The 26085-nt window shown below is 39.9% G+C and overlaps 3 protein-coding genes across 5 annotated transcripts; all 3 read left to right on the plus strand.

The window, feature by feature from the left end:
- Positions 1 to 10: 10 nt before the first annotated feature.
- On the plus strand, positions 11 to 8207 carry LOC119897119 (protein rapunzel-like). The gene is made up of 3 exons (XM_038710696.1): positions 11 to 167; positions 1359 to 1875; positions 2013 to 8207. Exons 2-3 carry the CDS (start codon positions 1382 to 1384, stop codon positions 2701 to 2703), a joined length of 1185 nt encoding a protein of 394 aa, XP_038566624.1. The 5' UTR covers positions 11 to 167; positions 1359 to 1381; the 3' UTR covers positions 2704 to 8207.
- A 6871-nt stretch (positions 8208 to 15078) lies between these two features.
- On the plus strand, positions 15079 to 18959 carry rpz5 (rapunzel 5). Of its 2 annotated transcripts, none has more exons than XM_038710699.1 (2): positions 15079 to 15234; positions 16781 to 18959. In XM_038710699.1, exon 2 carries the CDS (start codon positions 16848 to 16850, stop codon positions 18027 to 18029), a length of 1182 nt encoding a protein of 393 aa, XP_038566627.1. In that variant the 5' UTR covers positions 15079 to 15234; positions 16781 to 16847; the 3' UTR covers positions 18030 to 18959. The 2 variants fall into 2 exon arrangements, with proteins under 2 accessions (XP_038566627.1, XP_038566628.1); XM_038710700.1 differs by lacking the exon at positions 15079 to 15234 and adding an exon at positions 15497 to 15752.
- A 236-nt stretch (positions 18960 to 19195) lies between these two features.
- Positions 19196 to 25873, plus strand: rpz4 (rapunzel 4). Of its 2 annotated transcripts, none has more exons than XM_038710702.1 (3): positions 19196 to 19347; positions 22779 to 22846; positions 23043 to 25873. In XM_038710702.1, exon 3 carries the CDS (start codon positions 23069 to 23071, stop codon positions 24242 to 24244), a length of 1176 nt encoding a protein of 391 aa, XP_038566630.1. In that variant the 5' UTR covers positions 19196 to 19347; positions 22779 to 22846; positions 23043 to 23068; the 3' UTR covers positions 24245 to 25873. The 2 variants fall into 2 exon arrangements, with proteins under 2 accessions (XP_038566630.1, XP_038566629.1); XM_038710701.1 differs by having other exon boundaries at positions 19197 to 19347; positions 22779 to 22842.
- The last annotated feature ends 212 nt before the right edge of the window (positions 25874 to 26085 follow it).

Below are 26085 nucleotides of genomic sequence, written 5' to 3' on the forward strand. Positions count from 1 at the left end.
CTCTTTTGCAGATATTGAGTGCGCATCTCTTTTTCCTCTCTGGAACCTGTTTTTGGACCCCTCATCAGCTCCATAGTGGATCAGAGGACCGTGAGAATTTTCTGAAACTTGTTTGCAGCTGTTGGAGCTCATCAGGCGTGAAGAATCATCAGACCAGTTTCACTCAGGTACAGAAAAAGCGCTGTTATTATAAGAATGTGCTGAACGTCTTCATCTTCCTTCAGAAGGGGTAAATATACTGTAAGGTGTGTCCGATGCTCTCAAGGGATTTGTGCGTAAAAAAATCCTGCAGTTGCGCATTTCTTTTGGGTGCGCATGACAGTTAAACATGGTGCAGTGTGGACACATGACAAACCGTTTTTTCATGTATTTACTTAAAGGATGCTTTTTGCTCATACACTGTATTACTTTAATAATTCAAATCTCAGATGTTTGCTTACTTGTCCTTCATTTTAATATAGAAAATAGCAAGGCATTTTCAGTTATGAATAAACAAAACAAAATTAATGTTGCGTGACGCAGCATCTGGTGTCTATCCACAGACAAACATCTGAACAGAGAGGACATGGTAATTTATGTATGTCAGGTTTTAAAAAAGGATGTAAGGGAATTTTTAAACATGGTTACTTTGGCCTTCCTCTGGAATGAGTCTTATGCAAACCCAAGGGCATTTGTGTCATTTTAGCATTCAAGTATCTCAGGCCCCCATTTTGTTTATATGACATCATTACCTGCATCCTTTGGGGTCAGTAGGTTTTTCTGCAGAGATTTGGACATTTGACCAACTTGTGTCATGTATTTTTTACTGCAACTAACAATTATTTTCGTCATCAATTCATATCTGTAGATTATTTTCCTGATTTACTGTTGTGAAATTCACATTATAAGTGTTTTGACTTTGTCAGCTTTGATTGTCTTGTTTTGTCCAACTAACTCCTATATGCAAATATATTTAGTTTACTATCACATAAGACAAATAAAACTTACAAAATCCTAACATCAGAGAAGCAGCAACCAGAGAGTGATTGAAGATTTTTGATGGAAAATTGTCTGAAACAATTATTTGATTATCTAAAGTTGCAGATAGTGTGTCCATCTATCCAGAAGACTGTCCACCAATGTATTTTATAACCTTATTATTATATAACACTTATTCTAATGTTAATAGTAGTAATGTGATTTATGAAAAAAGGGTCTCCTTTTTATCTAATCTTTGGAAATCTATCAAGTATTCCAATGAAACAATTAGAGAAATTGAATTAAATTGTTTTTGGACCAAAAACACAAGACTTTCACGAACACTGTAACAGTGCACTTCATATCTTTCTCACAAAAGGTTTATTTATATTTGACACCAGATTTTGTGCCTGAGTCTCAGAACATGACCAGTTCATTGGAGAGGGTTGTAGCCCAGAAGAAGGAGGCCATCGAGGCAGTGATGGATATGTTTGAGAGAGGGGCCGAGGTGCTGGCCAGTGCTGTGGGTGAGCTTTTCCCCCTCTGTGAGGCTGCCGCTCCGGTTCTCCGTCTGGCCTTAGACAATGTCCAGAGCAAAGAGGTCTTTTATGTCAAAGAGCAATTCCTGACGGTGAGGAACAAGCTTGATGTGCTCTCCAGCCAACTAGAAGACATCGACTGCGAGATCAAGAAGGGGAGACTGGATTCCCAGTACTTCTCAGTGGAGGAGAACATTCGGAACCAGTTTCGGAAATATATGGACATCTTAGATGCAAAACAGCAGTTCAGGGATGTGAAGACCAGACTTTTCCTGGAGCACTTTGCTAAAACTGGAGGAGAGAAGAACCTTTTTGTGCTGTATGATGCTCTGATGGGGACAAACAGCTTTGGAGAGTCGGTTTTAGAGTTGGTCGAAAGGTAAATTGTTGGATTTCATCAAATGTTTCTGGGTTCATTGCAGCTCTCATGTCTTTGACACCATTATCATTGCAAGTTTCTCTGGATTTGAGCATCAGAAAAATTCCTTAAATGTAAATGGTTCGTCTGTTTTACAGGTATGTAGCAAGGAACCGCCGTCTCCTTGAAGATTTCTGTGTCCGGATGAAAGAGCTCTTCTGTTTGGGCCTGATTTCTCTGCTGGGTCATTGTGCCTTGACCCAGGGCCAAGAGGAAGAAGACGTCAAAATCCAAGAGTGGAACAGCAAAATTGAAGAAGTAGAGTCCAGGATGAAGACAACCATTGAGTCCTGTATCGCTGCCTTCCCAGAGCAAGCAAAATTAGACGCCCAGCGCCTCCTGCAAGAAAAGGAAGAAGAGAACCTGCAAGATACAACTCAGCAGCTTCTTGAGTTCTTGGTGAAAAAGTATGACTGGGTCAGCTGGTCAGTGCGGCTAATCAACCATTCAGGGAGCACCTACCGGAACTGGAGAGCAGGGGAGCACTTTCATCACGTGGCGGGACAGAACTGGTTCGAGGTGCTCCAGGTAAACAACATCAACCTGGTGGTGTCGTACAGCACCAAACCCCAGCCGGTGCCCCGTGACTGCATCCGGCAGGTGATGGAGGGCCAGGGGAAGAAGGGAAACGCCCCGGCAGTGGTGGAGGTGTTGGAGAAGCAGCTGTGCGGGTTTGTTGTGCACGCCGTCAGTCGCCACAAGGAGTCTGCAGCTGCGTGGAACTTTCCAGAAGAGTGTCACTACTGGGAGAGACACAAGAACGTTGCAGTATGTGTGCACTCTGAGTAAAGCTGACACATGTTTAGGATTTTAGGATTTAAAAGCAGAGATGTGTATTTAAATTGAGTGTGTCGATACTGATGTTATTAAGTGAATCGTGTACTTAATTGCTGTCCACCACTGTGTATAGTTATATCCTCATGTTACTTTACACATCAGGTCCATATAGTATAGTATAACGATTTTAAATTGGGTAGAAAAGCAGCACTTACTGAAGAAATGTTACACTAACACTACTGTATATAATAGGAAGTGTCTACGCTTTTACCTCAGCTGCATACAGTAATAATCTAGTCTCCCATGGGAAATGGCTTCTGCACCTACAGCTCTAAAGAGATGGTTTTGCTGAGGTGGCATCTACTGAGCTGTGCTCCCATTTTGTCTCTATTCAGCAGGCTGGCCTACATAAGTGGGACGGGGGTTGGGAGGGGGGCAGAGGTTACTTTTTCAGCCGTGAAAAAAAAGAGGCTTGGAGTTTGGCACTGGAGATGCGACAATGTGCCTTGTGTTCTAAACACATTCAAACCCCTCGAACCAAAACAACCGAACCCCACTGCTTACCAGTGTTGTGCCTACAATTATATTATGGTTCATGTCAGTTGATTCAGCCTGCATGAGAAGTGATTTTGTCTGCAAGATTTTTGTATTTTCTGTAACATGTGGTGATAAATGATAAGTGCTTTGTTTTGCACTTGCCAGCCAATTGTTTTGGTTTATGTATGATTTTCTGTTGATGTGGGTGGTTCTTTGTTATATCCCAGCTCATTCTAAGCACTCAAACTTATTTTGTGCTTATTTCAAACACACCACTGTGAAATTTTAAATCATTTCACTAACTGGGCATCACAAAATCTTCCCAAGGAAAGAACTATCTGTGACAACAAATGAACCACTATGTACCGGGTAGGTTTAAATCCATTGTGTTATACCGATCAATGATGTAACTGGGCATTTATTTATATCAAAATGTTTTGTATTATAACTTGCACCACAGCCACATCTATATTCAAACCAAATAATCTTAATGAAATCAGTGCATGACTAATGGCCAGCGTAATCTTTATGCTTTATGACAGAACACAAATAGTTAATGGATGTATAAACAAGTATAATCTAATATCTGCCTCTCTTTTCTTGTACAAACGTGATTTACGCAGCACTGTTAGTGTCTGCGCCCATTAAAACGAGGTAGTGCACCCTCAGCAACAGGGACTCTGACTAATTGAATTGATATTTACACATAAGTCAGCATTTCCGCAACACAGCTCTAGTTTGATAGTCTATGAATAACCTTTGGCTGAGCTAATACCCTGCAGATGAGCAGCAAAGTGCTTGGTTTAGCAGGATGGTATCAGTCATAATGCGTGGTGTAGGTGCAGAGCTGGTGGAGACGGCCATCATTTCATATCTCAGTGGATCTGGAGGGTCTTTAGCTGCTAGGCTTCTCTGACGTAAATCAAGCCTGTCAGAATCCATCAAGTGTTGTCTGTAATACAGTGCAGTGCAGGAGGAGGTGGACTGTGGTTTGTCTGTGTGCAGTGGAAAATAGCCGCTGGTGGGAAGACGAGGTTGTTATGTTTCAGTGGAAAGATTTTTGATTGGTTGTCTGGCTCTATCAAAAGCTCAAAAATACACCTACAGTACCAGCACCTCTAAAGCTCACTTTTAATGTATCTAGTTAGTTTACCAACCAAGAAATAGTCAATTGTCATTTACACTTCAATTTCTGAGGATTAAATGAAATATAATGTTTAAATTAATAAGCTTTAGAGGTGCTGGTAGGCAGATTTTGTTATCTTTGGACAGAAAGAGGCTAGCTGTTTTCCCTTATTTCTTTAGTCTTTATGCTAAGCTAAGCAGCTATATTTAGCATACAGACATATAAATGTATCAGCCTTCTCATTTAACTCTCATTTAGGAAGCAAAATATAATATAGCCCATTTCAAACTATTCCTTTAATTAGTGAGCTTTAGCTGTGCTGGTAAGTGTGTTTTTGAACTTTGGACAGAGCCAGGCTAGCTGTTTCCCAATGCTTGCAGTTTTTTGCTAAATGAATCGTTTGCTGACTCCAGCTCCTCACTTAACATAGATGAATGTGATATGAATCTGCTCATCTCACTTGCTGAAACAAAAGTCCCCAAAATTTTGGACTAATACTTTATTTGAGGGTGTTGACATCCAAATTATGTGAAGAGTGTACAAATCAACCATGTATATAATACAAAGTAACCCTGTTATTGCCCTCCTGCATTGTCAAAAAGCTGGGGAACTGTATTAAATCAGCATGAGTTGCAGCCTGAAAACAATCTTACTTCTTGAACTCGGAGCTTTACACTCTTTTTTTCCCCATTCTAAAACAAATATGCTGGAATACAAAACCAAAACAAAGCTAAATGTGTCACTGTTCAAAGACAGACGTCACCACAACATTGCACCTGCTACCTTGTTGGCACAAAGCCTTCTTATAATTAGAAATCCCAGACAGGTGACTACTTTCTAAAGGCTTTACCACCTTTGATATACCAATACTTTAATCCTGCAGTGAAAAAACAGAAATGCGGAGCAGACAGACGGATGGGTGTGCCAGACAACAGCTCAGTCTACAAACCGCAGAACCAGTCCCAGAGAGCAGACCACTAAAATGTTGCAACACAAACAAAACCGGAAACTACCTGGTGTGACACCTGCACCTGCTGTTAGGCCTGTTCACTTACTTTGACACATTTACAGCTGATTTAATTAAAACACATCCCAATCTCTTCATTATCATCTTTTAATCCAATGTGGTAGATGTATTCAGGTGTTCATTTTTACATTATTACCAGAGTGTTAAGTATTTCCCAGGTTTTTCTGCTGTATAGACCTAAAGAGCATTGGCAGCCTGTACTGTAAGCCAGGGGATTCATTAGTGGTTGTGTGGGCTTTGCCTAGGTAACAACTATTGATCCAAGAGGCTCTACCCCTGCATAAAAGGCTTTGGCTGTGGTAGCCCGTCAATCCTGACTGTCATTATGGGAAGACTAAAGCATCTGTTTACTGACTAGATCTACTGCATCCATCTGAAGCCGCAGGAGCCAGAGTTAGCTTGTTTTGCGGTTGAGGGAATGTTAAAGTAAGGTTTTCTGAATGAAAGAGTGAAATCTGATGAGGAAATGGTAACACAGGTGGTCCGCAGACAGAGGGCGCTATCAACATACAGATCTGAAGCATAAACATGTTTTTAAGAAAGACATCCCTAGGAATGATGCCGGTTGCTATGGGCCTTCGTGATTAACATATGTAGAATTACATTTTAGAGGATAAGTTAAAAGTGTTAAAGTTTGTACAGCTTTTTCAGCTGTTTCATGTTTTGCTAATTGATTTAGAGTTAGAAGAGTCACATCCCTTTAGAACTTCTATACAAGATGAAAGTGCACAGTGTCACATTAGACTGTTGACCTGATTTTTACCATTTACCAGAAAACCTACAGGAAGCAGGTACAGATGTTTCCCTTTCTCTGTTGGGACTTTAGGCTGTGGCGCAGTAGAACTTAATATGAAATATGGCACAAAAAGCAAAAAGACGGCATTATGTAATTCTGGGAATAATTAACTGATTACATCCTATACAAATAAAAAACATCCCCAGCATCCCCAAATGCTCTCCTTTCCATCAAGCTGAATTGCCCCATCTCCAAGAGGAGATAGCAGCCAATATCAATATTTCATAAACAAATGAAACACTGCATGGAGGCTAGCATCAGAGTGCCCCTGGAGGATAAAGTCGATCAATGGTAGGATAGCTCTGTCCGCTGGTGTCTGCCAATCCTGGCCCACACAGGATAATGCTATTACCCATCAGTCCGAGTGGACCATCGACCAGCCTGCTGCTCTTTGAGTGGACTAATCCAATAAAAAGCATTAAAACATTTGTTCAGTGACACACTGGCTGCAGGTCCAAGCCCAGAACTCAGGACAGACGACACCACCTGGCTGAAGGCTGATTGTTTTAGGTACATGACATGTTATATCATGGACATAATGTTGTTTAATTAAAAATCAGGATATAACAGTATTTATTTATGGTAACATACAAGTGAGAAATATTTTAACTACATACCAAATGCTCATAGATGCTGGAAAGAAAAATAAACAGTAAACAGGAATAGCATCTACTCACTCTACACTCCTCCCAAGGTGTAGTGGACTGTTTTAGAACCACATATAGGTGACATTTTAAGTTACACAATCAACTATATGTGTTGGTAATTATAGGATCTAGGGAACAGCTTATCACATGGGGATACTACTTCTGCCAAACTGGTTAGTTTGCAACTTCTACCCACTATTAGCTTCTGTGATTTAGTGTATGGTTCAAGAAAAATCTATGTGGGCTTTCAGTTTTGAAATGATTAGTTATCATTCTTAATCAAAAACAGGACAGAAAGTAGGTGTGCATACTGAATAGTGTTTAGATGGATTTTACCTTTAGAAATGCAACCAGTTGTTCAAAAGTGCAGTTGACACAAGGCTAGAGGTCGTCCAATATGGCCACCACACGGTTATACATAGTAGCAGAGGGAGTAGAGTTCACTGTTGCTACTTCAGCAGCCAACTAGTTGCTCAAAGAACTAAATGTGAAAAATAACTTGAACTGGCTTACTGAAGAAGTGTGACCACGTCTACAAACACATTTTAGCACAATACTTTTTAGGCTGTTTTACAGAATGTGTAACAAAACAGCTTTTATATACACAACAAGATGGCTGATTCTTTGCCAGTTATCCACATCCAAAGGATGCAGCACCCCCAAACACAGACATTTCAAACTAAAAGCACATAATTAAATGTTACATAAACATTAAAATGTACCACACATTCACAAGATACAATCAAAGAATTAAGAATTGTTTTAATTTATTAATTCAGAACTTATATAAATATTTAAAATTTTTATTTTTATTAATAACTGATCCAGAGCCCCTTTCTGAAAATATTCTTGATTTGTAATTATTGTCAAGTATTACAGAATATTGTAGTGTTACATTAAGCACATAGTTATCTAATAAAACAGATATTTATGGGGTTTGTACTTTTATTCATTGATGGCATATGGTATGCAGCAAATAAAATCATTAATTGACCTGGTCACATGAATGTAAATATAATGTGTAATTGTATAATATACACCTTGTAATGTTATGATGGATTTGAACTTTACAGATGCAGGTAAATTGAAAACATTACATATTTCTGCAGTTTTACCTGCCGTATATATCTAAAGAGGGTCTTTATGTGCCTGAATGCATCTGGAATGTCTGGGGAATCCATCTGTCAGTAAAGCTTTTAAGTGAAAATCCACTGGGTGGTAAACACGTGTCTTCCATCTGCAGTGCCTCAAAATTTCCCTCATGTTTTCCAACATTTCCTTTTCTCCTCTGATGCCATCACAGTCTGTCTTCCCTCTTTGAGGCCCCATGTTGTCTCACTCAAACCCCCAGTGCTGTTGTAGTCTAACCCCCCTACACACACACACACAGTCAGATTCCTCTCTCCTTTGTTTGCAGCAGGTCGTCAGCTCTGTTAGCACTGAAGAATCTCAGAAAAGTGAATCTGTGTTCTTTTTCTCCCTCTCTCCGTCTTTCCACTAACCCATCTGTCTTTTCTCATTTATAGTCTACAGCTCTTACCTGTCTCCTCTCATTCTGTTAAGCTTTATTTAGCAGAACAGCTAAAAGCCTCCCAAAAGCCTAACAACAATGTTCTGCAAAAGAAACAAAAATTCTAATATATTGGAATGACCAGGAATTAAGTAAATTCAGATTGCAGACTGTCAGTGAGTTTGAGAATTCCTTGGATTATGCTGCTGGTTTCAATCTGGTAACTGAAAGCAGGAATGATTTTATATTTTAAAAGAAATGCTGCCAATCATTAGGTGAAAAAAAATCCCCTTTCTTAAATCGGTAACAGCCACTAGTAAATAAGCGAGTGTTGTTGCTCAACACTAATGGGGGAGGTGAAGTTGTGGATAATGATCCCAAGGGAGTGGGAGGTAAACGAATAAAAGCGTGAGAAAGAGGAAATGAAAGAGAGGAGAACCAGGAAATGCCACGTCACAGAGAGTCCTTCACTGGGTTAATCCCTCACAATCTGCATCAAATCCTCATGGGAACATCAGCAAATACAGAGGATCAGATGCGGGAGTGAACACAATACTGAAATTCAGTGCACCTCTTCACCTTCACCTCTTCTTTTCTGTATATATATTCTGTATTATACATATAAAATCCTCAATTAGAAAAATATCATTCACCATTTCTCAATGCTGATCATCACCTTCTTTCCTTCATATTTTCTTATCAGTATTTCTTGCATTATTTGACTTTGGTCATCAGTAACAGTTTAAACGGAGCTAATGTTTGTTAAGCAGATCTGCCAGCAGATGTGCTACAGTGAATTTATTGTTGAAAATAAATTTGAACACAACCCAAAGGAAGGTTACATTTCACTATGATGCTCAAAGTAGCAGGTTAACTACACACTTACTGAAGTGGGGTATTGACTCTGGATGAAAATACATGTGATTTAAGTTTTATTCCTGTACTTCATTGTAACATCTTGTTGCCATTACCCAATATACAGTAGATAGATACCTTTGCCTGATTGTAATGCCTGATTTCACCTGTGATGAAATGTAACATGTATTTATTCTGTTCAGAGTCAGGCCTGATACCTGAGGTGGATGTAAGAAGAAAGGGAAGTTAGTTAGAGGGTTAGTGATTCACTACTTTGTTTTTGCTTGTAACAAATATCTTCTAGAATTTGAATAATATTTAGATGCCTGAATAGTAAATCACAAAGTCTGAAAATAAACATGGTTTTTAGCAGCAGAAAATAGTTTCTTTCTTGTAAGCGATCCAGTCACAACCCCTTGGATTCATCTTGCAATCTCATGTGACCCCAGGTTGGGAACCGCCAAGATAAAGCAGGGATTTAGTTTTGAAAGACCAAGTCCTGTATCAGACTTTTTTTTTCATTTGAATTTTGTGTAGGAGTCCACTTTGTAACTAACACAGTAGTGTGGTTTCCTAAAGAAGAAACTGTATAATTTTAGGAGGATGGGGGAGGACGAAGTGTAACCTCAACATTCAGGGAAGTTCTGGGAGTTTCCCCCTCAAGCTAAAGTACAAATAGTCCCCTAGGCTTATTTGTCTGTCCACAAAAGCATTAGTGAATTACAGTTGTAATTGCTATATTGATCTGTTCTGTGAAACATCTTCAATCCCCTGCACCAGATTCTCCTAGCAGTATTTACATGCAGCAGTACATGTGACACTTTTCCCCAAAAGATTCATTAATATGTTTTCTTGTGACTACCTATCATTACTGTGTAGGATTTCTGCAGTCAGTGCTGTCACATGCTCTGTCTCTGTGAATAACCAGAGCCGCTTCCTCTACATAAAGGGCAAAATTGAAGCATGTCACTACTATAACCTTTACTGTGGAAATAAACTGACCTAAAATAATATATCATGAAGTTTATTAATATAATTAGAGAATCTTGGATTACTATAACTTCTGTAATAACAGTCTGACATTAAATTAGTACACACAGGCCTTTTTTGGAGGCTTTCGGTAAATCAAGAGTATATGATTAAACAAAATGTCTGCCAGCAAGAGTAATTGGATTTGCAATTTACTTGGAGCTTCAAGGTGGTTTGACTCACTTGTGTAAATGCAAAGATGGACTCAGGGGTGAATTTGCCTGCAATCAATAAGTCGCCTTCTCCCAGACAGTGAACCTTTATCTGTTTCCTCAGATCTAACTGAAGTTTGTATTGATTTGAGGAAGTGACAGATTGGCTTGTATCAAGGCTGTCTCTCAGCCTTTCGCTGCTGGAGTCATTGTTGCGCATACTGAGCAATCGTGCGTGACTCAGACTGGTCAAAGTTCAGTTGTATTATGTATCATGAGCAAACTGCTCAATAAAAAGAGGATTAGGAAGAGGTAAGTTACAAAGTGTTGGTCCATGATACTGTAAAATTAACAATTACTGAGAATCAGCTATTGTGCGTAACACTATTGATATCTTAAACAATTTTTGGGAGGGGGGGTAACTTAATAATAATAATGTGAGGGTGGTGGTGATGGCGCAGTGGATAAGACACATGCCTTTGGTGTGAGACCCATGTTCGAATCCACTCTGAGACACCCATGTGTCCCTGAGCAAGACACTTAACCCCTAGTTGCTTCAGAGGCGACCTCTGACATATATAGCAATAATAAGTCGCTTTGGATGAAAGCATCAGCTAAATGTATGTAATGGATTTCTTTTCCCTTAAAAGTGCCTCCTTAATCATTTTCAAGCCACATTGAGGTAAAAAAAATAACCCACATGCACTTCCTACAAACAAACAAAAAAGCAGACAAACCATGTTGAAATTTGTTGTCATTTAAATAAGCACTTTCAACACCGTGCTCACGTTACAGTACATGATAAGAAGTGAACAATCAGCAAAAAGGAGCTGATAGCAGTTCTGTCATTTAATTTTTTTTCCATGAAACCAACCTTGAAATAAACTAAGGAAGCAGATTGCCTCTCCCTTGACTTTTTTAGACCAAGTGAAACTTTAGTCTGTCACCGAACGCCATGTTCTCTGTGACCTGGAAACATCTGGAGAGGGAAGGGGGAAGGCCAGGGTTACTCAGAATCAGTTGTGTTACTTCATAACAAAAAATCCCCGAAGGACAAATTCAGACACAAAGAAGAATTGCCGAAATTTCAGTCTCGTATGAAAAGTATGTGTGCCATCCAGGGCTGTCCCCGACCAAGGATTTACATAGTCGAATCAGAATCGTCAAGTCCTGCCTAATGACTAATTTGTTTTTGTGGGCTTTTTGTTGACCCTTTTCTCTCTCTCTCTCTCTTTCTCATTATCTGAAAGTCCCGCGAGGTGCGGACAACTCGGCACAATACCGGTGAAGCTGGGGCTCCGTCTCTTCAGCAGGTGTTCCTCTTCTTTCACCACATACATACGCCTACACATGCGCACTGAAACCCAGGGTTAGGGAAACAATTTTGGATTTATTCACACACTTTAAAAACATTTATTGAAAGCTCTGTTGTTTTTACATGTTTATTTAAAGCATTAAACGTTGGAATGTGTATTGTAATAGGCTGTTTATTAACTTTTGGGGAGAAAACTGGTAATTCTATCTAAGATCAGACGTTGAGCACCCCCATATCGCCAAATTGGCATGATCCTTGTTTCGCTGCGAAGCTTCTACTGTGAGATTGACAGTCGAATCAGGCTCCGCCCATCGAAGCATCGAATCTTCGACTATTCGGGGTCAGCCCTAGCCATCCACACTAGCGGTGTGGCTCTACAGAGACGGCAGTGTTAGCCAGACGACCACTTTGGACTTTTGAATTTTTCTCAACAACTACTGGATTTATTTGTAGTTTTGTACAGACATTCATGGCTACCATGAGATTTTTATTAATGACTTTAACGATCCTCTTGCTTTTCATCTATCACCACTGGCACAGCAGCATACATTTTCTGGATAATGTATCCAGATCAGAATCAGCTTGACCACCCACAAATGCAGTCAGGCTGATTTGAGGACATTCCAGTCCACATGTGTTCTACAAGCATTTACATCTTCCATTAAAAAATGTCACATCTCCAATGTGATGTGAGCATTTGACATGGTATGTAATGTTCACCATCAACTCTTCCATTGTGGCAGCAATGCAACAGTGAAATATTTACAACTTTAAAAGCAGATGGAGGCCACATTTACATGTTCATCAGAACATCTCTGTTCTATTTACACGAAGCACGTTTGAACACGTCCCTTCCTGCTATTCAAATCGATGCAAGATGTTTATAAATGATAATCTGGGAATGGACCAACCTTCTGTCTGCTGTGCGGGGCCTCTGGCAATATCCCACAGTCAGGCACCCATTACGTCAGTAAAATATTTTCATTTTTACAGCTCAACTGCAGGACCTGTCAAACCGGTCCACATTAATTTTCCCATGGAAGTCGGATAAATCCAGCATGACGGTTACTAAATCCCATCTTTCCCACTTACAACTTTCTATTTGTGAAGCATATCCATACACTGATGTAATAGTGAGGAGTGGATATATAAACCTAAACCTATATAAAAATAAATATAGATCACAATGTGCCTATAACCAAAATGCTTCACTAATTAGGTTGTCCAGTGTGTGCAATAAATTGCCACTGTATCCATGTCTTGTATTCCAGGCTTAGAATCTTTATCTTCTCTGTGTTCTGTCTTTTGTCATATTTATGCTCTCTCTTTTCTTAGTATCCTACATACAAATGTTCAAATATCCTCTTATGTAGAAGTGTTTTTTTGTCTCACAATTAGTGCTATTGACATTTTTTCAAACATCAGTCCTTTCCAGAAAATGATGTGTGTATTCTGCCATGGGATGAGCCAATGGGCGTTTTTCCTGTGAGCTGAAGAGACATCTTGTGGTGAGGAGGAAACACTAGTCATTGGCCAAGGTCAAAAAGATAAAACATGGTCAATAGCTTCCTCGGACAAGGAAGTAATTTAACATTTCATCTTTCAGACACAAACAACAAAGAAGGCACAATATCTGTTACTGGATTTTGTTTTTAAAATAATTGCCATTAGACGAAACATGAACTTCACATAAAATGACGTAAATGTCTAAAAAAAAGTCTTTTTTTAAAGAATATATGGTTATGATGCAGTTGCACTTGAGATAATTATTTGACTGAATGGATGAATCTTGTGGCTTTTTACTTTCTTGTGTTGTTCATTTAATGAATAAATGTTGCACTTGGATCCACGACATCTTATTATGGTACAATTTGTGCATATATTTATATGATACTGAAAAAAAATGTGCAAGCACTATTGTAATAAATTGGTGCATCAAAAAGTGGACATAATACTCTCAAGCATCTGGATTACACCAAGATGAGATCCCCTTTAGTTCTGCTTGTTTAACATTCTGCCTGTCTAACATGCTGAGTGGATGCATGCTGAGTAAAGCCAGACAAAACAGCTACACGCACACAAAGCTTTCTGCCCCTTCTTTCCTCAGCTGGCTATCATTATCTCAAATATTTCACCCATGTTTCCACCTGACGAGCGTGAAACCACAAACAACAAAGGCAGAACTTTTCTACAAGTTCAACACTTTCTATTGATGCAGGAGCCAGAGCCCTTTTTAATAGGACGTGCTTTTTGTTCAGTTACAAACTCCAAATGTGAGGGCATAGTATGTGTGTGGGAGCGTGTGTTCTGCAGATTTTCTTTGCCAACATGAAAGACATTTAGATCTATAGAAAGATTTGCCTGGAAAACAAACACGAAGCACCCATACAGAGCCAGTGAGGTCCTCCAGCTGAGTGGCGTCACATGCAGACCTCTACAGTGTGTGATTACCATCAGCCTGTACCACCCATCACGCCACATACTGTTGAGTCCCTGCGAAAGCTGATGTCCACTTTCTGATGGTTACAAGATAGTCAAGTGTGAGATCTGACAGTGGGACGACACAGGAACAAAGCAGTGGCGGACATACTCGCCTAACCCTCCTCCTCTACCCGGCTGACCAGCATCAATTTGCTGCAGACATCCTTCCCTCCTCTTCCTGTCCCCGCCTCTTTATGATAAGGACCGTAGTTGACAGTTACATCAGGAGGCGTGTGTCACAGCCTCATTTATAAAGCACAAAGGCCATGAGTGAGCTGTGACTGTCATGGTGTATACTCAGAAACACAGACTCTCTTTCACTGGGCGGCACTGTGACGGGGCAAATGTCACCCCTCATTGATATGCTTGAATCCAGTAGCCAATAGCTTTCCATCACTAATTATCAGATTCAGAGTGAAGTAGGTCAACATTTACTAAATCATCTCAGAAGGCTTTTCTAAAAAAGAATTATTCAGGAAACAGCCAACATCTTATAAATAATGTCTCATTTTGTTATTGAGGCTTAAACTCGCTATGAATCGAAACTTGTTGCATACAGAAGGAACTAAATTCGTCTCTCGAGTGTGCATAGTCTCACAGAAGTCTGAGGAACCAATGCAGTGACCATGGCAACCTTATTCAAGCCACAACAAGAAGGGTTTTGTCCTGATGGGTCACTTTGCTGAACCCTACTACACAAACATGCAAGCACACACACACACACACACACACACACACACGGAGAGAGAATCCAGTCTGTTTTAAACTTTTCCCAGGGTGCATGGTGTCCCTGCATGGGGAGTGTTTACAGGACGTTATCTATGTCAATGCCGGCCCCTCATCCCTCTGAGTGGGTTTCTGAGGAATGTTGGAACAGGATGGAGGAGTTCCAAAGGGGGGAGTGACGATAGAGAGACAGACAGACACCGGGAGAGAAAGAGAGAGAGAGGGAGAGGGAGAGAGGGAGAGAGAGAGTCTATATATACATCCCAAGGAGGCTGGTGCTCACAGGCACAGCTGGACTGCTGGATAACTGGACTGTAGCCCACTGGATATTTAGCTAGAAAGGTGAGTTCTTCTTCTTCTGCTCTAATTTTTGCATCTCCATCATCTCCTTTACCACTTTACCATCATTGGTAGTTTTCTATAAGATGTAAACCTGAGGGGGTGGGGGGGGGGATATTTATTATTTAAATGATCAATTGTGCAATTTTTCTCACAATTCCTAAAGCTGGCCTTGATTAGAAGCTTTGAGGAAGTGAGATTTTTTTTAAATCCTCAATTTCCTTAAAAGTTATAGTTTTTTTTCTCCAGAAAAACCCCAAATTCAAATGAAATGCCAGGGCTAGAGATGAGTCTTTGGGGGATGTGGTCTTGTTAAGGACTTTCGTATGTGGTCTCTTTAAAAGCTCTGTAGTTCTGTAGCAAAGCATGTCAAGAGGAGAGCAGTGTTTGATCAAGTGCTGTGTAGGACTCGCCTTTTTTTCCCTTCACAAAATTACATTTTACTTTTTGTGTTAAAAGAAGACAAACTTTTTGGGGGGTGTTTACAAAGGAAGATATTTTCTAGCACAAACCAAGACTCAGTAAGTATTTTCTTTCACTTTTATTCTTTTACTTTCTTAGAATGGAATTAATTCTGTTGTGTAAATCAAATTTTGAATGGTGCACTTTTGTTATTTTCATCAGCTGGTTCACACAGCAATGTGGAAAAATTGTAAACGCACTGATGGCATGTGTCTATATAAAGTGAATCTAATTAGTGCGGTGATAGAAAAGGCTGTAAAATGACACCACTGATCTCATCTCTGCAGCAGTTATTGGTGAGGCTATGTTCTGTGGTTACATGTGAACTTGTAAATGTCTCTTTTTTCATACCAAACCTTCAAAAACATGATAATTGTATTTGATTGGTTCTGATTACACAAGGGCTGTAATGATGAGGGAAGTGTGATTTCATTATTGAACAAGTGCAGTGGTGAGGATTTTCTTCTTTCAAACCAGGGTGTGCCCTTTTCTGAACGGATATGGGCTCCAGGGAACGACAAAGTAGTTAGGTCATCTCTTTTGCGTATTTTACACTGAAAACCGTACTATCGTTACTTGTAAATCCCCATCTTTTCCCATGTTGTGAAAATCTGTGTTTGCTTTGGGTCTTGGCTATTGTTAAAGCAGTAAAAATGACATCCCAAAAGGCCAATACTGCAACGTTGCACAATACTTCACGTCATAATTCATGAGTACACACACCATGTTTGATATTTGTTCTGAATTTCCATCCATGTGTGCCTCATTTATGTACTTCCATGAGCCTGTTTGATAAGTGTCAATGCCACCAAGGCTTAAAAAAAGAGTCCCTGTCATTAACTTAGGCTCTAAGGGCGCGGCATGAAACTGGATGCCTACATGTGCTGACATGACCTGCTGTTTGCTTTACTGTAGGGTTTTGCTCATCAGGAAAATGTCCTGTGAGAAAAAAATTACTTAATGTCAGCTGATTACACTGGCTTTGCCAAATGTACCTGAAAAAAGAAAAAGGGCCCTGTTTTCTGAAATGTCATAAAATCCCAGTACAATGAACTTTACAAGGGTTTCATGTTTCTTCTTCTTTCAGGCACCAGCAAGGTCTCTGGCCGTGGAAAACAAATTAGAGTAATTAGTGTGAAATATATATTACAAAGATGAACAGTGTGGCAGATTGGCTCGTACAGAACAGGGACAAGATCGAGAAAGGTGTGGAGATCATGGGGCAAGCCTCTGAGGTACTAGCTGCCACTGTGGGCCAGCTTCACCCTGTCTTGGAGGCTGTGTTCGTGGCTTCAGCCGAGATACTCAGCAACCCGGAGGGCAAAGAGGCCCGCTACCTGACTCAGCAATTCGAACTGGTCAACCAGCAACTTGAGGGAATCCAAGATGAGATTGATAAAATTGCTCTGGAGCTACAGAAGACGTCCGTGAACAAGCAGAACTTTGATCGAGAGGCGCAGATGCTCAGCCAGTATGAAAAGTTCCAGGACTTTGTCAACGCCAAGCCAAAGTTCAAAGAGAAGAAGATGAAGAAGTTCATCAGCCATTATGAGAACACTGATGGTGACTTGAACTTGGACGCCCTCTACAATGCTGTCACTGGGGAGAACACCTCAGGAGACCCTATGCTGGAAACTGTAGTCACCACAGAGCAGAGAAGCAGAAGGGCAGTAGAGGATTTCTGCGCACGGCTGAAGAAGCTCTTTGTGGTTGGGATTATTGCCGTCATGGGCCATGCCGCCCTCAAGGAAGGAGCGGTGGGGGAGGAGATGGTGAAGAAGTGGCAGGGACGGATGGAGGATGTGGAGAAACGTATGAAAGCGGCTGTGGATGACTGTACAGAGAACTTTGCAGATCAAGCCAAGCTGGACATGGAGCACCTGCTTCGGGAGAATCCTGGCACTGTCAACCGCGACTTCACCAAATCCCTTCTGGATTCACTAATTAAGAAATACGACTGGGTGAACTGGTCCATCAGGGCCTTCAGCGACAGGGAGCGCATTTTCTTTTTCAACTGGCTGGCAGGAAAGAAGTACCATGGAAGTGGAGGGGCCAACTGGTTCGACATTTTGACCGACAACAAGATCAAAGTGGTGGTCTCTTTCTGTGTTAACCCCACGCCCATCAACAAGAGTCAGATCCAAGAGCAGATTGAGAGCCAGAAGCTAAAGGGGAACATGATGGGAGTGGCTCTGTCTTTGAGTAAGAGCTTCCCCAACTGCCTGGTCCATGCTGTCAGCCATTACAAGGAGGTGGTGGAGATCAACAACTTCCATGAGGATTGTTACTACTATGGAAAACACAAAAGAGCCTACCTGTGTATCCATCCCGAGTAGGCTTACAGAAAAACATGAAGTCTAGCTGCATACAGGAAGAAATGAGCTACAGATAAATTCATGATTGTCATTGCCAGAAACCTGGAAATATTTGCATTAAATATAGAAATGTATTCATAAATATTGTCAGTGTTGAAGCATAATCTGCTATGTCTGGTTTCCGGTGATTCATTGTCTTACTTGTATTGATTTTTATTCTTTTACATATAGATCTTCCCTCTGTTGATCATACAGCAGCTTCAGGGTGTTAAAGAAATTTCCGAGCCATACATCTCAATGCCAGCTTTGACTTAGCCTTATGAAAATTATAATAATTCTGGGATAATATTAGGGTTGGGCGATATGATGATATTAATCTGTTAGCTGCCAGAGACTTTGCCATACTTTTATACCAAAGTACATGTCCTATTTAACCCTTTCAACATTGCTGTGTCAGACCATTGTGGGAAATGCTGTAAATCAATGAGCGGGACTACTTTATGCTGTTATTAGATGGGGTGCAGTAGCCAGATTTGTCAGTTTGGATTTGCCTAAAATAAACAAATATATATGAGCAGTTCATTTTTGGCCATTTGAGAGCCAACTCAATCTGCTGATGAGGACAGCGTGATATGGTCAAAAGCTCTAGAACAAGCAAGTAATTGGACCTTGAGCTGAGATTGTTTTGCCATTTAGTTATTTTATCAAGTTTCTCAGTTGATCTACACAACATCTATATCACAAGACAAATTAATGATATATACTCTGGTCGAGGATTATTTTCATATCGTCCACTCCTAGACATAAATGCTTATAAAGAAAAATCTATTCTAATATTTTTGCTGCTTTTGGTGCAAGCTATTGCTAAAATCCTTAGTGTACAATCACTTAATCAAGATACTTATGTATATTTTACTTTAATTTGTAATAAAAATATAAATGTTTTTGTCATTATTGTTGCATTATTTCAACGCACTTTTGAGGTAGCCTAAAACTTACAACAATTATTGAAAGCATAATTAAGCATCATGTATAATATTCTAGTGACTGTATTTCTACTCAGAACAAATTCAAACAGTCTCCATCAATGGTAATACTGCTTTCATAAAACATGACATTGTTTATTAAATGGGTGGAGGTTGAGCTGTAATAATATCGCCACCACAGTAACAACCTATTATGCTCACAACTTTTTTTCCCCTCCACCACCCAAGTTTCTTTTTGTTTTTTTATTTCTGTATGACTGGGTGTGCCACTCCTCTGTAACATGAGAGCCACATGACCAATAGGAAGACAAACAGTCTGGAAGTTAGTGTATTTCTTCCGCAAACTTTAAAAGGTGAGTCCATTTCTGTTCAAAATACTTCATAGTGGACATTCATAGTGGACATGGGCACATGCCACATTAAGTCTAACTGCATGGTGGTTATGGACACTGTAATAGGAAGTGATCGAATCGACTTCATTCCAGTCTCTCGTTACATAATCGAGCTTCTATTTTTTTTAAACTTTTTGTCGCACTATGTTGCTGTTAAAATGTCAAATAGCCTACGCTTACAGATTTTGTTAACGCAGCCTCATTTAATAAAGTGAAGTGGGTCATTAGATGAATCTGCAAAATGCAATGCAGTTTAAACAAAAAGTGTCTACTTTTATGGGCGTTGGTTGCCAGCTTCGGTGCCACCGCTTCATTTATTCCAGGAAGTGTCAAACTTTTTACAGGCGTTTGTGTTGTGTTGTAACAAAAACCTAATCTGTGGCGTTAACCTGCGATGTTTGTTTAGCATGTCGGCTGTAAAATGATACAATTAGAGCCCTCGTACAGGGACTGATCAATACATTTTCCATTAAGAGAACGCATTAACAGAGCGTTTAGTTTTTTCTCTCAGTGGCCAGTGGTCAGCTGTCAGAGCGAGGGGGTTGGTCGTCTTTGCGTTCAGAGGAAGCTCTAGGCCCATAACATAAATGAAACATGAACTATTTGAACTCTTTCAGAGTAATTCTGTGTGTTCTTTTTGCCGTAGATGGCAGCATGCACGTGACTTGTTTCACTTCAGTTTATTTAGGGTCTGTACGTTTCTTTACTTTTTTTATTACCAGAGGTGGAAGAAGTACCCACAGTTAGAGTAAATGTAGCCTACTTTAGCTTCTTTCCACCACTTATTACTTTATACTGAATATTAGTGGAAATATTAGTGAAAACAAGACTTGTTATGCTTTTCTGTAGCCTGGCATTCATATCTCTGCAACTGTAGCTACACCTCCAGTTTTGAAAATATGATTTCTTGTAGCACTTTTATGTTTGAATTGTCTGTGAAGATGCACTCAGACTGCAGTTACATAACCCTTGGGAGCCTGAGAGAGATAGAGAACACAAATGGAAAACAGGAATCACAATTTTAGCACAGTCAAATCAAATAAGATACATCCTGCTGGAATTTCCTGTTCTTTGTTGTTTTTATTCTCAAGTCTTACAAGGAAATTATGCAGATATTACATATTTTATATCAGGGTCATAGCAGATATAGAGCTTAATGGTGCTCATTTAAAGGTATAGATCGGCCAATTTGAAAAAACTTGTTTGCTTTCTTGCCGTGATTCACACCACTCTGATGTCTGTCCATTAAATATGAAGCTACAACCAGCAGCCTGTTAGCTTAGGTTATAGACTGGAAACGAGCAGAAACAGCTAGCCTGGCTCTGTCAAAAACAAAAAAACACCTACCAACAGCACCATTAACTCTTACTAATGATATCTAGTTTGTTTTATCTGTACAGAACCGGAGGGTAAAATGAAAACTGTTCCGTGTTGCACATAACCCCCATAACCTCAACGAGCTTATAAAATTTATTTTTGTCAAATTCAACAAAAGAGCATGTTAATTTTGATGAGTTGTATCCACTCTTTATGCTAAGCTAACACTTGGAAAGACAACACAACTCTCAGCAAAAAACAGTAAATAAGGGCATTTCCCAAAATATCGACCTATTCCTTTAATTTTGGAGACATCAGACAGACCTTTGTTCAGATCTGTAGATCCATGTTGCAATGCATTCACCATTGAGGACATCCTTCTTGTATTTGGATGCCTGCAGATGTGTCTGACCACTGCAGAAGTGTGTGGTGCATCAGGCTGAGAAATGGTTGCTATCTTCATCTTCTGCAATCCTCTGCAGTCTAGCTAGATAAACCCCACAGAGCAGACCTCAGCAGAGAGATGAACGAGCTGACAGATTAGTTTCCATTGGCTTGTTGCCGTGGTAACTTGCTGAGTTTCACTGCAAAACGCACCCTTGCCCAGCAAGTTTAACATCTTACACTTAATCACTTCCCACGCATGCTGCTCCAATATTGACTGGGCAGGGAGAAACAACACTGCTGCTTCTCCTTCAGCCACAGATTAAAAACTGAATGTGAGCAACTGTCTGAAGGCCAGAAACCTGGATTTAAACATGTGAAGACAGGTTCAGTATCTTGATCTGCCTCATAGACCATGAATTTGAGACAGTGTGTGTGAAGCCAGTGGATGACTGTAACCAAAATTTGATTTCCACCCAAATTACACATGTCCAGTTTTTCAAAAGGACATGTCTGAACATGCCCAGGAAAAAAGTCTGGGCTGCTCTTACAGTCAGCTTTTATGTTTCCCCGCTTTTGGGAAGAGATGTTTGTGTAAGATTAAGTTTCTCCGTGCAAAATGAAAGACAGCAAGTATTTTCTTTCATACCAATAATCATCTAAAATTACTGTATATTTGCTTCTAAACATTTGTATTATGTTAGGATGCAGCAATTATTTACAGAATAACAAGAGACAGTTTGAGAAAACAATCCTAACTCAAAGTCCACTTAATAGCCTTTCCCAGACCTTTTAACCATTTAACACCCATCTTCATCTGCAGATAGAGTTGGCTCAGTTGTTAGGAGAGTAATCTGTTGATGTGAGCTCAGAAGCATTGGGTGATCCCATGTTGGCTTAAAGTTAAATGTTTTGACTATGCTTATTCGCTTCTTAAAGAGAGGTATATGAAAAGACTGATACTACACTCTTGTCTGCCTGTTAAATATGAAGCCACAGCCAGTGGTCAGTTAGCTTAGCTTAGCATAAAGACTGGACACAGGGAAAACACCTAGTCTGACTCAGTCCAAAGGTAACAAAATCTGATGCATAAAAAACATTCATTATCATTTTTAAACTATGATTTTTGGTTTTATAGGTGCTGGTAGGCTGACTTTTGTATATTCTCATCTAACTCTGTGCAAAAACCAAAGAAGTGTTTTTCCCAAAATGTCAGAAAACTATTCCTTTAAGCGTGAAAGTTCATTATTGACCTATACCTAGTATAGACAGATTGCCTGAGAGGGAGTTAGGAGAGATAGTGGCACTTATCATTTAATCCACATAATTTATCTTTTGCAGGACATTATTTGACCGTAACTTAATTTTTTCTAGTTTGGTTTGAAGTCAGTCAGTTCTCCTCCATTTTGTCTTCCAACTAGTCATTCTGTACTAAGAGAAATGGTGCATTGCTTGTTTAAGAATAGCTACTCCCCTTTGGCAATCTCGTAATGCCCACAATGTAAACTTCAAAATTTAGGTGATCCCTAAAAACTGTTCATTTAATAAATAATAATAAATACAAACAGTTCAACCAATTGCGGCCTTCTGTCACTGCTGAATTCTCTTTGCATTGTTGACTCATTGCTCACTGGGTGTGGCCAGCAGCTAGCACTGAAGCTCACTTGGCTGTTTCTGTCTTTCCTTATCAGTTTTTGCTGTGTTTTAAGAGGAGCCAGCGAGTAGGCCACAGTCCAACAGCACTGGTAAAGAACTGTAAGTAAGTTAAGAAAACTGTCTACTATCAGTAAAACTGAAATGGCTGATACTTTCTGCCTTATTATTGTTCAGTTTTTTTAGTCTGTATTTTCACTTTGTTGTTCACTTTGTTAAAGGGATTTTTAAGCAAGTAAACGTTTAAAAATCAGGACCAATTTTGAGTATTTCTAACCATATCAATATTTTTTTCTTGCTAGAATCAGACTGAGAGACATATGCAAAGATGGCAAACCAGCTCCAGCAGCTTGTAGCAGAGAAGAAGGATATGGTGGAGACTGTGATGGAATTGTTTGAACAGGGAGCTGAAGTGGTGGCCAGTATCGCCGGTGACCTCTTCCCCGTTTTCTCCATTGCTGCTCCAATTGTTAAACTGGCTCTGGACAATGTGGAAAGCAAAGAGGCGGTATTCATGAAGGAGCAGTTCCAGAAGGTCCGAGAGCGCCTGGAGGTGGTCTCAGAGGAGATTCAGCGGATCAACGATGAGATCAAGAAGAGCGGACTGGATGCTGTGTATTTCCCACTGGAAGAGAACATCACCAACCAGTTCAGGAAGTACATGGACATCCTTAATGCCAAGCCCAAGTTTAGGGAAGTCAAGAAGAAGCTTTTCCTGGAGCATTTTGCCAAGACCGGCGGTGACAAAAACATTAACACCCTCTACAACTCTGTGACCGGAGAAAACTTCTCTGGGGAATCTGTGCTTGAGATCACCCTGAACTACGAGGAGAAAAGTCGCCGGCCGATGGAGGACTTCTGTGCCAGGTTGAAGAATCTCTTCTGCATCGGGCTTATCGCGCTGTTGGGCCACGCCGCTCTGAAGGGATATGATGAGGAGGAGGCGCTTCTGAAAGAGTGGGGTGAGAAGATGAAAGTTGTCCAGAATAAAATGAATGCTGTCATTGAAGACTGCATCGTCAGCTTCCCCAAACAGGCTGAGCTGGATTCCCGTCGACTGGTGAGAGACCAGTCGGACTTAACCAGCCAGCAGCTAGCTGATGCTATCATAGAGAAACTAAAGAAGAAATATGACTGGGTGGGCTGGTCAGTGCGTATATTCAAGTCTCCTTCAGGCCTGTTCGCCAACAAGAAGGATTACCACTGCTCGACAGGGAAGAGTCGCTTCCAGGTCCCTTCATCAGATGAGAAACTTAACGTCTGGGTGTCCTACAGCTCCTCGGCTGAGCCTGTAGATAAGAATCACATCGAGCAGCTGATCCAGAGTCAGAAGAAACCCACGGTGGTGGGCGTAGCAGAGCTCCTGTTTGAGAAGTTGCCCGGCGACTGCATTGTCCACACGATCAAAACCAGCAAAGACCTGGCCTGCTGCTGGAGCTTCACAGATGAGCTCCACTACTGGGAGGAGCACAAAAACTTCTACGTCTGCGTTCACTCGGCTTGAAGTTTTGGACACTAAAAAAACTCTCCAAAGTCAGTCATTCTATGTTTGTAGGCTACTTCATATTACACGGTTAATCACAGTCTACCGCTGCCTGTCTGCGTGGCCTTAGCACTGAAATATTATATGCCTTAATTTCACCTCTCTTGTAGTCTTTTTTAAAACTGAATTATTTTCTTTTTCTAAGAATGTTTACTGTTAGTTTCTTGCAGACGTGGGGGTGCATCAAAGTGAAGTCAAGTCAATTTTATTAATACAGCCCAACAAAAAAAAAATCACAAGTTTGAAAAAAGGGCCTTTAAAATCTGTGCAGCATACGACACCCTCTATCCTCAGATCCTCAATTCCGGTAAGGAGAAACTCAGGAAGAGAAAAATAGGAGGGATCCCTCTTCCAGGATGAACAGACACAACAGATGTCATGTGTGCAGACTTACACTAGAAAGAAAGTAACATAACTGCATTCTTAAAGTATAATGGCCTTTTTGATCCCATGCAGCTGTGATTTGCTTATTTCTCAGAACAGAAAGAAGAGCTTACTCCTTTTTTAGGCTGTATTTTATCTCAGTATCTCTTTTTGTAATGAAATTAGTAAACTGTTTATTGTAATAATCTACAACTTGAGGGTTGCAGAGAAATTCTGGTGTAAGATCTATATTTTCTTCTGATCTATATTTTCTACTGTCGCTATAAATTTCAGGGGGACGTGGTTGTTTTGTTTCAGTGGGACACGTTGGGAAAGTTGTTGAGAGCTTAGAATCCGGCTGCAGACAGAGATTATGTTTTGCCGGTAGTGATAAGCGTTGACCTCGCCCTGTTGACGACATATATACCAAAGTCATGAGAGAGAAAATTTTCATTTGACAAAAATAGTAAACCTTGTTACTGCCTGCTGTGCAGCACAAAGACTTTTGTCTCTTGTGCAAAGAAAGCACAAGAGACAAGGCCTTATTTGCATAGTGAACTGGTACCCATGAAGCTTTATTTACACACCTCACCATAAACATGCCAAGGCTTAGTGACAGCAACACTTTGTTTACATACAGATGCCTAGCATAGATATTCTTGTGTTTCATCTTTACCTGTGTGGTTGTGTCACACAAACCAGACAGTTGTACTTGCTCAAAACTTTAGCATCAAAACTTTATACATTATGTTGTACTTTTACACAGGATTTACTTTTAAACAAGAATAAACAGTTAGTGGTATTTAGGACTACGTAAATTTAGGGATCTGTTTTTGACATTTTGATATAAATTTGTACAAACTGACAATGACATTGACACTACATTTTAATAGCTAAGTTGACTGTGCAGAAAGATTCTGTTTATAATCTTAGATGCCCCCTCACCTGTTTTGATCATTTGTGTTGTTGTTGTACGCCACTGTAATCTGTGTTTCTTTTTTTGTTTGTGTATGTGTTGTGTTTGTGTTATTAACTATTTGAAAATGTCATTATCTTACCAAAACTTTCCCCATATTTACTCTAAAATTAATGAAAGAAAGTGTTGCACTTTTGTTTTATATTATATGTATTTCCAAACAGTATATTTGGGTTGTTAGTGTTCCAAATTCAAAATCTTGTTGGTAAATCAAAGCAATCAATGTAATAAATCTTCACTTTAAACTCGTACATCATCTGTGTATTTTTGTGAATGTTTTGCAGTTTGAGAGGTGAAATCAAGAAATAACCAAAACACCTGAAATGACCCCAACTGATTTAAAATACATTCAAAACTACTAAATTGCAGTGTTATTTATTTATTATGTATTATATTATGAGTGGTCAAAAAAAGGTTGAATAAAAAGAAAGACTAGGACACCACTAAGCCTTTCCACATGATG

The sequence above is a fragment of the Micropterus salmoides genome, unplaced genomic scaffold, assembly GCF_014851395.1.
Source record: "Micropterus salmoides isolate LMB-PRFRI ecotype aquatic unplaced genomic scaffold, ASM1485139v1 Ms_hic_scaffold_11, whole genome shotgun sequence".
Classification (NCBI taxonomy): domain Eukaryota; kingdom Metazoa; phylum Chordata; class Actinopteri; order Centrarchiformes; family Centrarchidae; genus Micropterus; species Micropterus salmoides.